We start from the raw sequence: 16,525 nt of genomic DNA, 5'->3' as shown, positions 1-16,525 counted from the left end.
TACCCGCGCCAGGCCTTGTCGCCCGCGTAAAAGCAGCGCCGCATAGATGACGCGGCCGGCGCCGCATAACAGACGTCATCCGCGCATGCGTGGTTGCCGTCCTGTTCAAATCCGCCCCGCAAGAAGATGGGGGACGGATCTTGCGGGGCCGCGGAAGGAAGGAGGTCCTCCTTCAGAGAGGACGGCCCGACGATCGGTGGGCACCGATTGCGGGCCACCCCACATTGCAGGTGAAGCCCGGTGCAGGATCCCCCCTCGCTCCCCCACAGGCCGCCCCCCCAGCGTTCACACACCGCCCACGACTACAGCGACCAGGTGTGGACGGCGCCGGGGGGAACCCGCCGTTTTGGTCTGGCCGCTCGGCCCATCCGGGCCTCAGAATAGCGGGGGTGCCGGAGAATCGCCATTTTGGGTGTCTGCGGCGATTCTCCGGCCTGCGGCCTGCGAAACTCGACCGGGCCGTTCCCGCCGCTTGGGAGAATCGTGGGAGGGCGTCGGACCGGCGTCCCCGGAAATTTTGGCGGCCCAGGCGATTCTCCCAACCGGCGTGGGAGTGGAGAATCGCGCCCCATGTCTCGCCCAACCTTCCTCACTCAGGGTGGGTGAGAATAGGAGCAGTGAAGAGCGTCGACTGCATCGGCGTGGAGTAATTAGGACGCAGAGACATAGGAAATGCTCCCATTTTACGCTGCCATAAAAAAGGTGTTTAAAGCGACAATTAAAAGTTAAGTGGGTTCAGACAACGAGGTGGGCGGAGGGGTCAGACTGAAGGGGGTCAGGTCAGAGGATCGGGTGGGGGGAGCGGGTTCAGGTCAGAAAGAGGCGTGGGGTGTTCAGGTCGGACCAGAGAAGGGGGGGGAGGGTGTCAGTTTGGATGGGGGAACATTCTAGGAGGGGGGAGATTTTGGACCAGAGGTGGGGTTAGTCCAGAGGGTAGGGTGCCGTTGCTGCAGAAGGGGGGGTTGGCTATCAGTCCGGAGGGGTGCAGTCCGGAGGGATGGCTGGGGGTGGGGGTGGTGTTGTGGGTCCCCTGAGGCGGGGACTTCTTGTGTGTGTTCGGGGTGTCTCATACGAAGCTGGGTCTGAGTATTTAAAGAGTTACTCTGGAGTTAGATGTCATTTTTTTCTCTCTTTCAGAGAAACTATCAGGGTAAAACTGGAAGAACTATTGGAAGTTAGTGATATAAAATCGCTTCTGACAGACGGTTCCCAGCCCAGCACCATTATCCAGAGAAAGGTAGCACTTTTGGCAAATGCCGGATAAACCCGTACGTGGGAACTTTCTTGAGGGATTCCCCAGCACATCATTGAAGTTCCCTCATTGGGGAACCAGGAATTTATGGGCCTATAAAGTGCACTGAAAAATGAGGTAATTGTAAATTAAATGAAAGTTTATAAGAAAAATGTCCTATATCCAGGTTTTTAAAGCACTCATAAAGATAGAAAAAATATAACTAGTTGTGTTGTGAACTACTGAGCAGGATAACAAAATCAAATTGAAATTAATTCAGCAGCCAACTGGAAAACAACTTAAATAAACAAAGGTAATTAAATGAACTAGGGAACAAAGAAACCAGTAGGCAGCTTGAGGAGTGGAAGGGCTGCTGAATGAACATCAGGGCACATAAACTAAACAAAAAGAAAAACAATGTTGTAACGTTGCAAAATAGTTTAATGAGCCTGCAGGAAAATCAACTACATAAACATGGGAACGTAGAAAATTATGAATGGAAACAATGCAACTTGACAGCCAGGTGGAGGTTAGACCAACACTAAATCATATACAGAGTTGAACTTGTCAAAGCCATTTTTTGCACTGTGTACTTAAATGACGCTTCCCTTTCCTGCCTTCTTTAGTCTTTCGGAAATTAGTTTCTGAAACTTAAAAAAGTCACACACTTAAATCCAATATCACTTTTGTTGCTCTTTCCTGCATCCTTTCCACAGCTAGCACATCCCTTTTGAAGGTGGTGACTGAATTGTCACCTTGGTCTGACCAATATCTTGTATAACCTCTCCACTCTGTCTACACATCCCAGATGTTGGTTAACCTTTTTACTTTCATTATATTGCTGTGGCCAGAAATGTGTTGGGCTGGATTCTCCGTTTTGGAGAATCCAAAGTCCCTACCCCGGTGAAAACGGTGGTCTTTTTTGACGGAAATGGCATCAAAAGGTGGCCGATACCCCGTTTTGCTGGGGGCTAGCAGGGAGGGTCGCAGCTCTAGCTGCCAATACGGCCCCCAGAACGTCCGGTTCAGAGGCTACGCATGCACACGGCGGCGGCCTGCAGCGGCTGTGCAGTGCTCCATGGTGGACTGAGCCCGAGGACCTGCACCGCCAAAGTAGTGACCCCATTGGCCACTCACGCGTCCCGGACCGCCCGCCGCCAGTCCCGAATGGAGCTCCCCCTCCCCGTCGAACGGTCCTCCCCCAACTGTGGCGGCCATGGACTGAGTCCGCAGCCACCAAGTGAGCTTCCCGGACGGTGTGAGCACACGTAATTCATTCCGTCGGGAATTCGGCCGTTCGGGGGCGGAGCATCGCAGCGCAGGCCTCAGGCAATGGCCTGAGGTGGTGGATAATCGGTGCAGCTTACTGCTGGAGTATGCCGCTTTTCAGGGGGCGGAGAATTAAGAAACCGGCGCCGCTCCTGATTTCGGCGCCAAAACGGATTCTCCGTCAACTAATGCAATTTCGGCGTCGGGGAACGGAGAATCCAGCCGGTTGACTATCAATCTCATTCAGTCACCTTGTACTAATGGTATCCCATTAAAGTTGTACTTCGGTTGCACGTTTCAGACGGCATGGTAGCACAATGGTTAGCACTGTTGCTTCACAGCGCCATGGTCCCAGGTTCGATTCCCGGTGTGGGTCACTGTCTGTGCGGAGTCTGCACGTTCTCTCCGTGTCTGCGTGGGTTTCCTCCGGGTGCTTCGGTTTCCTCCCACAAGTCCTGAAAGACGTGCTGTTAGGTGAATTGAACATTCTGAAATCTCCCTCAGTGTACCTGAACAGGCGCCGGAATGTGGAGACTGGGAGATTTTCACAGTAACTTCATTGCAGTGTTAATGTAAGCCTACTTGTGACAATAATAAAGATTATTATTACTCAACCTTTATTGGCATTAAAATTATTTTCCACCTGCCTGCTCCTTTGCATGAATGTTTCAAATTCAACTGAACACCTATCTGCATATTCCATTTTATTGCACTGTCTCCATTAGTATCAGCTGTTATTAGGACAATCCTGCACTTGAATTCAAATTTGATATGTGAATTAAATCTAATTTATTAAATTGATTTGACTTATTTGTGCAAAAACCTATAAGGACAGGAACACAATGTTATCATTCAAATTATTTGTATTAGCTGTGCAATTAGGTTTGTGATGTATGGAAATGTTATGACCTAAAACATTGATTGTATCCCTGCTGTGTAATAATTCTGCACAGATTGCATCAAGAAACAATGTATATACTAAAGCCAATAAATATAGGTCTGAATTTTTAGCTTGTCTGATGAATGCAATCGGCAACAATGGATGTGAAATCCGCTCCTGCCCTCTGTCAGCTCCTGACAGCGATTTCACACTAGTGGCCAGTGTGAAAGGTACAATGAGGTTCCATGCTGCCAAGGGCGGGGGTTTCAGGAAGAGGGTGTGCGCTGAGATAAGTGAAGGTGTGGGCTGGTGGTTTCACACATCCCCCTAAAGGCTGACAACTGTTGTCAATATGTCTCAGGGAGCTGCAGTACTGTTGAAAGGATATTTTTTGAAAAAATGCCTCAAGCTATCTATAATGAAACAACAAACAACTGACTGCAATTCCCCTCAGTCAGCAAATTTCAAACATATTAGGGCCCTTTATCCCACCCTGGATCAGGAATGATGCAGAAATGTGAATGCTGTGGCGGCTATTGGGAAAACACGCCTAATCTACCAGCTCCGACCACATTAATTAAACAACCGGGTGTTTTGTGCCATATTCCATGATGGTGCGTAGTCCGTCATCCGATCCAGGCATCATATGAAAAGGGCGCCCAACATCACTGACCCATTATTGAAGAATGAAGATGGACATCCTGAAAATGGAGATGGATCTCTGGGGACAGGCCAGAAAATAGACCCCCTGCAGGACACAGAATCTGGAAGGTCCACCTGTAGATGCTCCATCCACTGCTGTGGTATTATGGGGTCTAGGAATCTGGGGCGTCATTCTCCGACCCCCCGCCGGGTTGGAGAATGGCCGTAGGCCGCCGTGAATCCCGCCCCCGCCGAAGTCTCCGGTACCGGAGATTGGGCGGGGGCGGGAATCGGGCCGCGCCGGCTGGCGGGACCCCCCGCTGGATTCTCCGGCCCGAATGGGCCGAAGTCCCGCCCAGAAATTGCCTGTCCCGCCGGCGTAAATCAAAGCTGGTATTTACCGGCGGGAACAGGCGGCATGGGCGGGCTCCGGGGTCCTGGGGGTGGGGGGGCGCGGGGCGATCTGACCCCTGGGGGTGCCCCCACGGTGGCCTGGCCCGCGATCGGGGCCCACCGATCCGTGGGCGGGCCTGTGCCGTGGGGGCACTCTTTCCCTTCCGCCTCCGCCACGGCCTCCACCACGGCGGAGGCGGAAGAGACTCTCCCCACTGCGCATGCGCGGGAAACTGACAGCGGCCTCTGACGTTCCCGCGCATGCGCCGGGAAACTGTCAGCGGCCGCTGACGCTCCCGCGCATGCGCCGCATTTCCGCGCCAGCTGGCGGGGCAACAAACGCCATTTCCGCCAGCTGGCGGGGCGGAAATCCCTCCGGCGTCGGCCTAGCCCCAACATTGAGGAGCATTCCGCACCTTTGGGCCGGCGCGATGCCCGTCTGATTGGCGCCGTGTTTGGCGCCAGTCGGCGGACATCGCGCCGTTGGGGGAGAATTTCGCCCGTGGTTCCTGAACTCCAGAGGCAGCTGTAGGCATTGTTCATGCGTGTCCTGACATTTGTATGCCTCGTTGTTCCAGATGTGTTTTGCACTGGTGTATTTTCCCACTGGAGCACAGAGAATTTGGTATAGATGGTCGGACCTTCCTCTGCATCCTATTAGTGGGAACCAACGGAGTTTCACGCAGCCCCCACGGCAGGCAGCAGTGGAAGATCCCACTGTAAATACACGTCAGCGTAAAAACAAATTTTATGCCACCTGCCAAATTCCCCCTCCCACCTGCCGTTGCACCCACAGAGTTTATTTTCCATATTTCTGAATTTCAATAGCTTTTAAACATCATAAAACTGAGCTAACATTAGAAAAAGCAGACACTGTTTTTATTAGATACTTTTATGTTTTTCTTTGTAACCTATGACTCATGTAGCACAACCAGCAGCCACCCCTCCCCCCCCCCCCCCCAACCCACAGACTGCAGCGGATCTCTCCCCATCAACCGATATAGCTTTGACAGCACGTGGATATGTACTGGATATCTTTGAGCGCACTATAGAATTTCATGTTAAATTCATTTCAAATTTGAACTTTAATATGGAATTGTAATTGAGCGGATTGAGAGTGGCAGCTGCATAGGGTGGTGAAGTCTGGTCATGTTAGGAGAAATTCAGGGGGACGTAGAGAATAGGGTCGGGCCAGGATGACATATTATGGGGAGAGTCGGTCATATGGTCAGTTCATGTTGGGTTGGCGATGAGTGGTGGGGTCAGAGATCAGTATGAATGACTAGGGGGTCAGTTGTTTGGTCATCCAGCATTCAGACTAGGATTTCTCTACCTAATATTTCCGGGGTAACTATCCCGATAAGTAAGTCAGATCTGTCCAAAGTCTCCAACTCTGACTCAAGAGTTTGAGAGTTTTTCAGAGGGGCCCGGGGTTATTCTGATGGGTCAGTACGCATCAGAAGTTTACATTCACGGGCAATTCCCATGCAGTCATTGTGTTGGGATATCGGAGAAATCCCATAGTGCATCTTTGTTCACGATGATCCAGAGACTGGAGGATTGGGGCCAAAAATTGTTTCGGAAGTTAAAAAAAAACCCCAGAAGAGCTCCATTAATTGCGAGCCACAATAGCATAAGATATATTTAGCATAACAGCACTATCTTTTAATGTATATTATGCTATGTCTGTATGTGGATGAACACATTCTTTCCAAAAAAAGAACCTAATGAAGATGGAATCCCTTTAAATTATTTATAATAAAAACAAAACTGTTACTTTCCATATTATGCTCAGCAATGGAACATAGCAGCACAAGCTTGGATATGCAGCAACTTACCAAGGTTCCTTCGACAGAGCACCTTCCAAACCCGCAGCCTGTGCCACCTAGTAGGACAAGGGGAGCAGATGAATGGGAACACTGTGCGGAGTCTGCACGTTCTCCCAGTGTCTGCGTGGGTTTCCTCCCACAGTCCAAAGATGTGCGGGTTAGGTGGATTGGCCACGCTAAATTGCCCTTAGTGTCCAGAAAATGTTAAGTGTGGGTTACTGGGTTACGGGGATGGGGTCGATACGTGGGCTTCAGTAGAGTGCTCTTTGTAAGGGCCGGTGCAGACTCGATGGGCCGAATGGCCTCCTTCTGCACTGTAAGTTCTATGATTCTATGAACACCACCACTCCAAGTCACACACTTTCCTGACTTTTAAATACATCGTCATTCCTGGGTCAAAATCCTGGAACTCCCTTCCTAACAGCACGATGGATGCACCAATACCACATGGACTGCAACTCACCACAAGCTTCTCAAAAGCAAGTAGGGATGAACAATAAAAATTCTGGCCTAGCCAGTAACGCCCACATCACATGAAATAATTACAAAGAACGGCAGAGGCTTGGAATTCGCTGATCAGACAGTTGCTCTTAGAAGAGCGTGCTAATATCCCTCCCCAAGTTAGACAGCTGTGAATTGGATGCATATTTATCAAGATTCCAGATATACACGCTCTCTCTTACCGCTAAACTGTAAGTGGCAGATACCTGTCCTTAAATAATGTGGCCAATGTGTGCTTCTGTGGAATTTAGCTATTGATGAAGAAACCCTGAGTTGGCTATTTCAGCCAATCTAAATTTGATATCAGAGCAATGTATCTCAAGTTATCCTGACTAAATTCTTGTTTACGTTAATCATCGATTTTAGAGCTTATCTCTGTTGTTTCTTGACAGGAGTTTGGAGTCATAAATGCTGGTTTCTGCATTCACATCACAAGGTATCTCTCATTGTACTATTTATAGATTAATTCATGGAACTGCATTCAAATACAAATAACGCAGGTACTAGAAGGCTACAGCATATTTTGAACTATGATTTGAATAGCACACATAGGCTAGCTTCCCTTATGTAAATAAAACATTCTTCCTGAAAAAATCTTGAAACCTGCACAGTTAGTTAAATGTTTTCTGAGCACTGTGGTCAAAGCATAAAGTGGACTATGGATGCACTGTATTACATAAAAGCCCGAAAACCAGACTTCCGGTGGCCATGAAGGAGTAGGTCGCACATTTGGTGGCTCCTGCTCGGGTCAGACCTTTGGCCCTTTTCCCCGATTTGTTCTCGGAAAACTGATGGTGGACGTAATTGTGAGGAGGAATCCCACATCAGTGCATGGAGAGGCGGACCGGGAGTGCTCGCAAAGGAAGAAATAGGCGAACAGAGAAGGCCTGGGTTGAAGCTGCAGCGGGAGAAAGCATAGTGGACGACCGGAGTCCTGGCTCGACGACCCAGCGGTCAACGGAGCAGTTGATACAGTTCATACAAGAGGGCTTCGCCAATCAGAAACAGGAATGCTTGGACCCGATTAAGGATTTGATCGCGCGGCTGGAACATAGACTGGATGCCCAAGATCGGGCGATCCAGAAAGTGGAGAAGGCACTGACTAAGCAGGAGGAACACCAAACAGCAATTGAGATGGAGGTGGGGATGCTGAATCACCAGCAGAAAAGGCTCCAGGTGAAGGTGGAGGATCTGGAGATAGATCCCGCCGGCAGAACATGAGAATAGTTGGTCTCCCGGAGAGGTCCGTAGGAGCGGATGCAAGGGCATATGTAGCGGGCATGTTCGAGAAGCTAATGGGAGATGGGACGTTCACCCGACCCCTGGAGGTGGACAGGGCTCACAGAGTGCTAGCGAGGAAGCTGCGCGTAGGTGACCCCTGAGGGCGACGGTGGTGAGATTCCACAGGTAGCTAAATCGCTGGCTTTGAAAGCAGACCAAGGCAGGCCAGCAGCACGGTTCAATTCCAGTAACAGCCTCCCCGAACAGGCGCCGGAATGTGGCGACTAGGGGCTTTTCACAGTAACTTCATTTGAAGCCTACTTGTGACAATAAGCGATTTTCATTTCATTTCATTTCAAGGAGCGTATTTTACAGTGGACCAGGCAGACACGGAGCTGTAAGTGGGAGAACAGCATCCTGCGTATCTACCAAGATCTGAGCACGGACGTGGCCGGGAGAAGAGCAGGATTCAACCAAATAAAGTCAAATCTTTTCAAGAAGAAGGTGAAGTTTGGACTGCTTTATCCAGCCCGTCTTTGGGTCACTTATGAAGAGAAACATTAATACTCTGAGGCACCCGAGGAAGAGATGGATTTCACCAGAAGGAAAGGGCTGGTAGTGGACTGAGGTGTTTGAACCTTGCTGCAGCGTTCACGTTAAAAAAGTTTTTGTTTTTGGACTATATCTGTACTGCCTTCTGTATTAATCCTGGGGCTGCCGCTAAGTTGTGTAAGTTAAAGTCTGCATTTGTATTGATGGGAGATGGAGGTGTGAATTTTTGATGTGGGGTTTTTGCTTTTCTTTGTCTTTCTTTCGGTCAACTGGCCTGGGTTTATTTTCTTTTGATATGTGTGGCCGAGCGGGGAGGGGGGGGAACAATAGGTGGGAATATGTCTGGCGTAGTGGGCGGGGGCTACCAAGCTAGCAGGGCAGGCTGGCTCACGGAAGCGCAGTGGGGGGTGAGCAGATGTTATGCTTGGTGAAGGAGGCGGTTTGTATAGCGCTGTTATTTGGGGGACGGGAGGGGGCGAGATTGCTCTGCTGATGGGGTCTGTTGCTGGGGGACAAAAGGGAGGTCGGGGTTCGGAGGCTGCTTCGGGGCGGGCCCGCGAGCTGGAGACTGGCCCAAGAAAGGTGTCGGCTGATCGGCCGGGGGCTGGGGGGGGGGGCCTGGCGAGAAGCCCCCCAACCAGGCTGATCACATGGACCGTTAGAGGGCTAATTGGGCCGGTTAAGAGGGAACGCGTGTTCCCGCATTTGAGGGGATTGAAGGCGGACGTGTCAATGTTACAGGAGACGCATCTTAGGGTAACCGATCAGATTAGATTAAGGAAAGGATGAGTCGGAGAGGTATTTCATTCGGGGCTGAGCTCTAAGACTAGAGGGGTCGCGATCCTGATTAATAAGCGAGTGTCATTCGAGGCGGGAAGAATAGTTGCGGATGTGGGAGGCCGTTACATCCGGTGAGTGGGAAGCTGGAAGGGCTGCCGGTGGTACTCATGAATGTGTATGCACCAAATTGGGATGATGTGGAGTTCATAAGGAGGACGTTGGGGAAGATCCCGGACCTGGATTCGCATAAGTTGGTCATGGGGGGGGGGGGGACTTCAACACAGTCATTTACTCAAGGCTAGACCGGTCAAGCTCAAGGACAGGTAGGGTGCCAGCAATGGCAAAGGAGCTAAAGGGGTTTATGGAGCAGATGGGGGGAGTGGACCCCCCATGGAGGTTTGGGCGGCCGAGAGTGAAGGAGTTCTCCTTTTACTCACACGTGCATAAACTATACTCCCGGATCGACTTTTTCATCTTGAATAGGGCTTTACTGACAGGGGTAGTGGACACTGAGTACTCAGCGATCACGGTCTCGGATCATGCCCCGCACTGGGTGGACCTACAGGTGAGTAAGTAGGGTGGCCAACGCCCGCATTGGAGATTGGATGTCGGACTATTAGCGGCGGAGGAGGTGTGCGGCCGGGTGAGGAAATGTATCCAAAACTATCTGGAAGTTAATGATACGGAAGAAGTCTCAGCTGCAATGGTCTGGGAGGCGCTGAAGGCGGTGGTCAGAGGGGAGCTGATCTCGATACGGGCTCACAGGGAGAAGGTAGACAGAGCAGAGACGGACCGACTGATAAGGGAAATACTTCAGGTGGACTGGAGATATGCGAAGACCCCAGAGGCAGGGCTTTTAAGGGAACGACGGAGGCTACAGGCGGAGTTTGGCTTGTTAACTACAGGGAAGGTGGTGGAGCAGCTGAGGAAGGTGAGGGGGGAGATATATGAATATGGAGAGAAGGCCAGCAGATTGCTTGCGCAACAGCTCAGAAAGAGGGAGGCAGCCAGGGAGATTGGGAAAGTGAGGGACAGGGATGGGAACCTGGTCAGGGATTCAGCAGGGGTGGATAGGGCGTTCAAGGAGTTTTATAGCAGACTGTATGAGTCAGAACCCCCAGCTGGGTCGGAGAGGATGAGGTAATTCTGAGGTTCCCAAAGGTTGACGAAGGGTTGGTAGAGGGGCTGGAGGCCCCGATCGGGATGGAAGAAATAGCAGAAGGGCTGAAGGCCATGCAGTCGGGTAAAGCCCTGGGACCGGACGGGCACCCAATGGAGTTTTACAAAAAGTTCTCTGGGATGCTGGGGTCGCTGCTGATGAGGACATTTAATGAGGCAAGGCAGCGAGGGGTGTTTCCCCCGATGATGTCACAGGCCACTATCTCACTGATCCTGAAGGGGGATAAGGACCCGGAGCTATGCGGGTCCTACAGACCGATCTCCTTATTAAATGTGTACGCCAAACTGTTGGCCAAAATCTTGTCCTCTAGGATCGAAGACTGCGTTCCGGACGTGATTGGGGAGGACCAGACGGGATTTGTTAAGGGCCGGCAGTTGGCGGCCAACGTTAGAAGGCTGCTGAATGTGATCATGATACCTCCAGAGGGTAGGGACGTAGAAGTAGTTGTCACAATGGACGCAGAGAAGGCATTTGATCGGGTGGAATGAACCTATCTGTGGGAGGTGCTGGAGCAGTTTGGTTTGGACGGGGCTTCATCGACTGGGTTAGGCTGCTGTATCAGGCGCCTGTGGCGAGTGTATGGACGAACAGGTTGACATTGGGCTCTTTTAGGCTGCACCAGGGGATGAGACAGGGATGCCCCCTCTCCCCACTGCTGTTTGCGCAGGCCATAGAGCCGCTGGCAATTGCGCTGAGAGCCTCAAGGAGCTGGAAGGGGCTGGTTCGGGGAGGGGTGGAACACAGAGTCTCGCTATACGCAGATGACCTGCTCCTATGTGTCTCTGACCCACTGGAAAGGATGGGAGAAATTATGAGGATTCTGGGGAATTTGGCCGGTTTTCGGATTATAAATTGAACATGGGAAAAAGGGAGATGTTCGCGATCCAGGCAAGAGGGCAGGAGAGGCGACTGGGGGAGCTGCCGTTTTGAGTGGTAGGGGGAAGCTTTCGGTACCTAGGCATCAAGGTGGCACGGGAATGGGAATGGTTACATAAGTTAAATTTGACCCGACTAATGGACCAAATGAAGGAAGACTTCTGAAGATGGGACATGCTCCTGGTATCACTGGCTGGGAGGGTACAGACAGTGAAAATGACAGTCCTCCTGAGATTCCGGATTGTGTTTCAGTGTCTCCCCATCTTTATTCCACAGGCCTTCTTTAAACGGGTTAACAAGGTGATCTATGGCTTTGTATGCGTGGGTAAGATCCCGTGAGTAAAAAAGAGAATACTGGAGCGTAGCCGGGGGGGGGGGGGGGGGGCGGGGGGGAGGGCGGGCTGGCGCAGCCGAACTTCAGTCATTATTATTGGGCGGCAAACATAGCCATGATTAGGAAGTGGGTGGTGGGGGGGCGAGTTTGGGGGCATTGGTAACAGCGCCCCTGCCGTTCCCGGCGGCAAGGTACTCCACCAGCCCCGTGGTGGTGGCGACCCTGAGAGTCTGGGGGCAATGGAAGAAGCATGTGGGAGCAGGGGGAGTATTGGTCTGGTCTCCAATCTGCAATAACCATCGGTTTGCCCCGGGAAGGCTGGATGGAGAGTTTCGGAGATGGCAAAGAGCAGGGATCGAGAGGATAGGAGATCAATTTATCGAGGGGAGGGAGTTAGAGGAGAAATTTGAATTGATGGGTGGAAATGAGTTTAGATACCTGCAGGCGCAAGATTTCCTACACAGGCAGGTCTCAACCTTCCCGCTCCTACCGCCAAGGGGGATACAGGACAGGGTAGTTTCCAGAATGTGGGTGGGAGAAGGGAGGGTTTCGGACATTTATAAAAAATTCATGGGGTCAGAGAAACGCAGACCGAGGAGCTGAAACACAAATGGGATGAGGAGATAGGAGGAGAGATAGAGGATGATCTCTGGGCAGATGTATTGAATAGAGTCAACACGTCCTCATTATGCGCCAGGCTCAGCCTGATACAATTTAAGGTCGTTCACCGGGCACACATGACAGTGGCCCGGATGAGCAGGTTCTTTGGGGTAGAAGACAAGTGCGCAAGGTGTGCGGGAGGACCAGCGAACCATGTCCATATGGTCTGGGCATGCCCGAAGCTCAGGAGATTCTGGCAGGGGTTTGCGGATGTCATGTCCAAGGTTTTATAAACAAGGGTGGCACCGAGTCCAGAGGTGGCAATTTCCGGGGTGTCAGACGATCCGGGAATCCAGGCGGAGAAAGGGGCAGTTCTGGCCTTTCCCTCCCTGGTAGCCCGGAGACGGATACTATTAGCTTGGAGGGACTCAAAGCCCCCAAAGTCAGAGACCTGGCTCACTGACATGGCTAGCTTTCTCTGTCTGGAGAAAATCAAGTTCGCCCTGAGAGGGTCAATGTCAGGGTTCGTCCGGAGGTGGCAGCCGTTTGTCGACTTCTTTGGGGAAAATTAACCGTCAGCAGAGAGAGGGGGGGGTTTAGTTTAGTTTAGATTAGTGTGTAAGAAAGGTGGGACCTGTGAGGTAGGAAGACGGCCTTTACACTATGTTTATATTTGTATGTACACTGTTTCTTCTGTTATTGTTATAAAATCATAAATGCCTCATAAAATTATTTTTTAAAAGTCTGAAATCCAGACAAGTTAATGACAATAAAAGAGACTTACCTCTTTGTCCAACTGTAAAGCTGGTTTGAGCTGATCGCGAAGGCTGCAGAGTTGCTTCTTTTCCTCATCCTGGTTCAGCTTAATCTGAAACAGTGCAAGACAAGTTTTTTAATTAAAACTGCTGCTTAGCAATATGTTCTTTCCATCCCACACATTTTTCAAGAGATTCCTTGAGTTTATTTATTGGTTAACACCAAATTACTCAGTTCCAGAAACAAATAACTCATAAAACTGTCTTCCATGCATGTGTTATTTTTTCAGTCACCCCCATCATCAATTTTTTAGCTTTTAAGTTGTAAAATAATTTCTAGCAATTGATCTTTGCTGTAACAACCGATTTTGTGCTTTTTACTTCAAATGATTAGTTTCCTATTTAAAAAAAAAATTTAGAGTACCCAATTCATTTATTCCAATTAAGGGGCAATTTAACATGTTCAATCCACCTACCCTGCACATCTTTGGGCTGTGGGGGCGAAACCCACGCAAACACGGGGAGAATGTGCAAACTCCACACGGACAGTGACCCAGAGTCGGGATCGAACCTGGGACCTCGGCGCCGTGAGACTGCAGTGCTAACCACTGAGCCACCATGTTGCCCCCAGATTAGTTTCCTATTTAATAATTTATCAAGGTAGTTTTAATCTAATCCACTTAGCTGTAACCAGATTGGAACATTGGTCAAGGTTAGGGTAGCTCAGTGGTTAGCAGTCGATTCCCAGCTTGGGTCGCTGTCAGTGCGGAGTCTGCACGTTCTCCTTGTGTCTGTGTGCGTTTCCTCCGGGTGCTCTGGTTTCCTCCCACAAGTCCTGAAACATGTGCTGTTAGGTAATTTGGACATTCTGAATTCTCCCTTTGTGTACCCGAACAGGTGCCAGAGTGGGTATAGAAGAGATTTACCAGGATGTTGCCTGATCTGGATGGTATTAGCTATGAGGAGAGGTTGGATAAACTCGGATAGTTTTCACTGGAGGTTGAGGGGTGTCCTGATAGAGGCTTGCAAAATTATGAGTGGCATGGACAGAGCAGATAGCCAGACGCTTTTTCCCAGGGTAGAAAAGTCAATTCCATAGGGACACGGTGCAAGAGCAAAAGTTTAGAAGAGATGTGCAAGGCAAGTTTTTTACATGGAGGGTGGTGAGTGTCTGGAATGCGCAGCCATGGAAGGCGGTAGAAGCAGATACGATAGCGGCGTTTAAGAGGCACCTTGACGAATACATGAATTGGATGGGAAGAGAAGGATATGGACCCTGGCAATACAGAAGACTTTATCATAGATTATCATAGAAGAAGGAAGCCATTCGGCCCATCGAGTCTGCACCGGCTCTTGGAAAGAGCACCCTACCCAAGGTCAATACCTTCACCCTATCCCCATAACCCAGTAACCCCACCCAACACTAAGGGCAATTTTGGCCACTAAGGGCAATTTATCATGGCCAATCCACCTAACCTGCACATCTTTGGACTGTGGGAGGAAACCGGAGCACCCGGAGGAAACCCACGCACACACGGGGAGGATGTGCAGACTCCGCACAGACAGTGACCCAAGCCGGAATCGAACCTGGGACCCTGGAGCTGTGAAGCAATTGTGCTATCCACTATGCTACGGTGCTGCCCTCGACTTTAGATTCGACAAGCATCACGATCGGCAAAAGCTTGGAGGGCCGAAGGGCCTGTTCCTGTGATATAGTGCTCTTTATTTTTTAATCTTCCAAAAAATGTATCACTTCACACTTCTCTGCATAAAATTTCATCTGCCACACGTCTGCTGTACATTTCACCAGTCCGTTCCTCTTGAAGTTTGTTTCTATCCTCCTGATTGTTTACAACATCTGTAAGTTTTGTACCTGAAAGTTTTGAAATTATGCCCTGTATACCCAAGTTCAAGTCATTAATAGATATCAAATTGTTTTTAATACCGATCCATGGGAGAATAGCACTATACACCTGCCTCCAGTCTGAAAAATAACATTCACCACTACTCTGGGTTTCTGTCACTTTGTCAATTCTGCATTAATTCTGCCACAATCCCTTTAATCCCATGTGGTTTAATTTCACTAACAAATTTATTATGTGGTACTTTGTTAAATAACTTTCGTAAATCCGTATACACACTTTCTGTAAAGAAAAGGGGCAGGTAAAGTTTTGGTTTGTGGATCCAAGATTCTACTGCACTTTTTTTTAGGCAAAAGCAGAGTTCTTCAGGCATCCTTGCCAGAATTCATTCTTCAACCATCAGTTACAAAACAGATTGTCTGGTCATTATTTTTCCCTATGTTTGTGGGTCCTTGAATGACACATATTGGGCTGCAACATTTGCCTAAATAAGTGACCGCACTTCAAAAAGAACTCACTGGCTGTGCAGTATTTCAGGATATTCTGAGGTCTAGAAAAATTGAACACAAGTTAATTTTTCTTTCTTTCTTATTCTTTAAGTATATAGGAATTAGGAACAGGAGTAGGTCACCTGGCCCCTCGGGCCTGCTCCGCCATTTAGTGAGATCATGGCTGATCTTTGTGGACTCAGCTCCACTCTCCGGCCCGTACACCATATCCCCGAATCCCTTTATTCTTTAGAAAGGCATCTATCTTTTTCTTAAAAACGTTTAAAGAAGGAGCCTCAACTGCTTCACTGGGCAAGGAATTCCAGAGATTCACAACCCTTTGGGTGAAGAAGTTCCTCCTACACTCCGTCCTAAATCTACCTCCCCTTATTTTGAGGCTATGCCCCCTAGTTCTGCTTTCCCCGACCAGTGGAAACAACCTGCCCGCATCTATCCTATCTATTCCCTTCATAATTTTATATGTCTCAATAAGATCCCCCCGCATCCTTCTAAACTCTAATGAGTACAGTCCCAGTCTACTCAACCTCTCGTCATTATATAATCCCCTCAGCTCTGGGATCAACCTAGTGAATCTCCTCTGCACTCCCTCCAGTGCCAATATGTCCTTTCTCAGGTAAGGAGACCAAAACTGAACACAATACTCCAGATGCGGCCTCACCAACACCCTATACAATTGCAGTATAACCTCCCTAGTCTTGAACTCCATCCCTCTAGCAATGAAAGACAAAACTCGATTAGCCTTCTTAATCACCTGTTGCACCTGCACACCAACTTTTTGCGACTCGTGCACCAGCACACCCAGGTCCCTCTGCACAGCAGCATGTTTTAACATCTTACCATTTAAATAATAATCCATTCTGCTGTTATTCCTCCCAAAATGGATAGCCTCACACTTGGCAACATATGGAATTACATCGGATATACTGGACAGAAACAAGCCATTGGCCCAACTAGTCCATGTTCAAAATTTCTGCTCATTTCTACTAGCAATCCTGAGGCAAAGTATTTCATGTTAGACATTTTAGTGGCTGTGAAATGAAGAGTCTAAAGTTCTTGTTCCTTTTCACCAAACACCATGGGCGCGATTCTCCACTCCCACGCCGGTTGGGAG

General features: G+C 49.5%; 1 protein-coding gene across 3 annotated transcripts in view; it reads right to left on the bottom strand.

The window, feature by feature from the left end:
- The window catches only part of unm_sa1614 (un-named sa1614), a 448,364-nt gene that overhangs the window by 187,895 nt on the left and 243,944 nt on the right, over positions 1-16,525 (bottom strand). For all 3 annotated transcript variants that reach the window (XR_011948821.1, XM_072515283.1, XM_072515284.1), the window contains exon 9: positions 13,073-13,156. Coding sequence is in view for 2 of the 3 variants with exons in the window: in XM_072515283.1 (XP_072371384.1) it covers positions 13,073-13,156 (84 nt within the window). In the remaining variant the exon portion in view is untranslated. The remainder of the gene's footprint in view (positions 1-13,072; positions 13,157-16,525) is intronic.

Source organism: Scyliorhinus torazame, chromosome 8 (assembly GCF_047496885.1).
Source record: "Scyliorhinus torazame isolate Kashiwa2021f chromosome 8, sScyTor2.1, whole genome shotgun sequence".
Lineage (NCBI taxonomy): Eukaryota > Metazoa > Chordata > Chondrichthyes > Carcharhiniformes > Scyliorhinidae > Scyliorhinus > Scyliorhinus torazame.
Note: the sequence above shows the minus strand (reverse complement) of the source record. Positions and strands in the feature narration are given on the sequence as shown.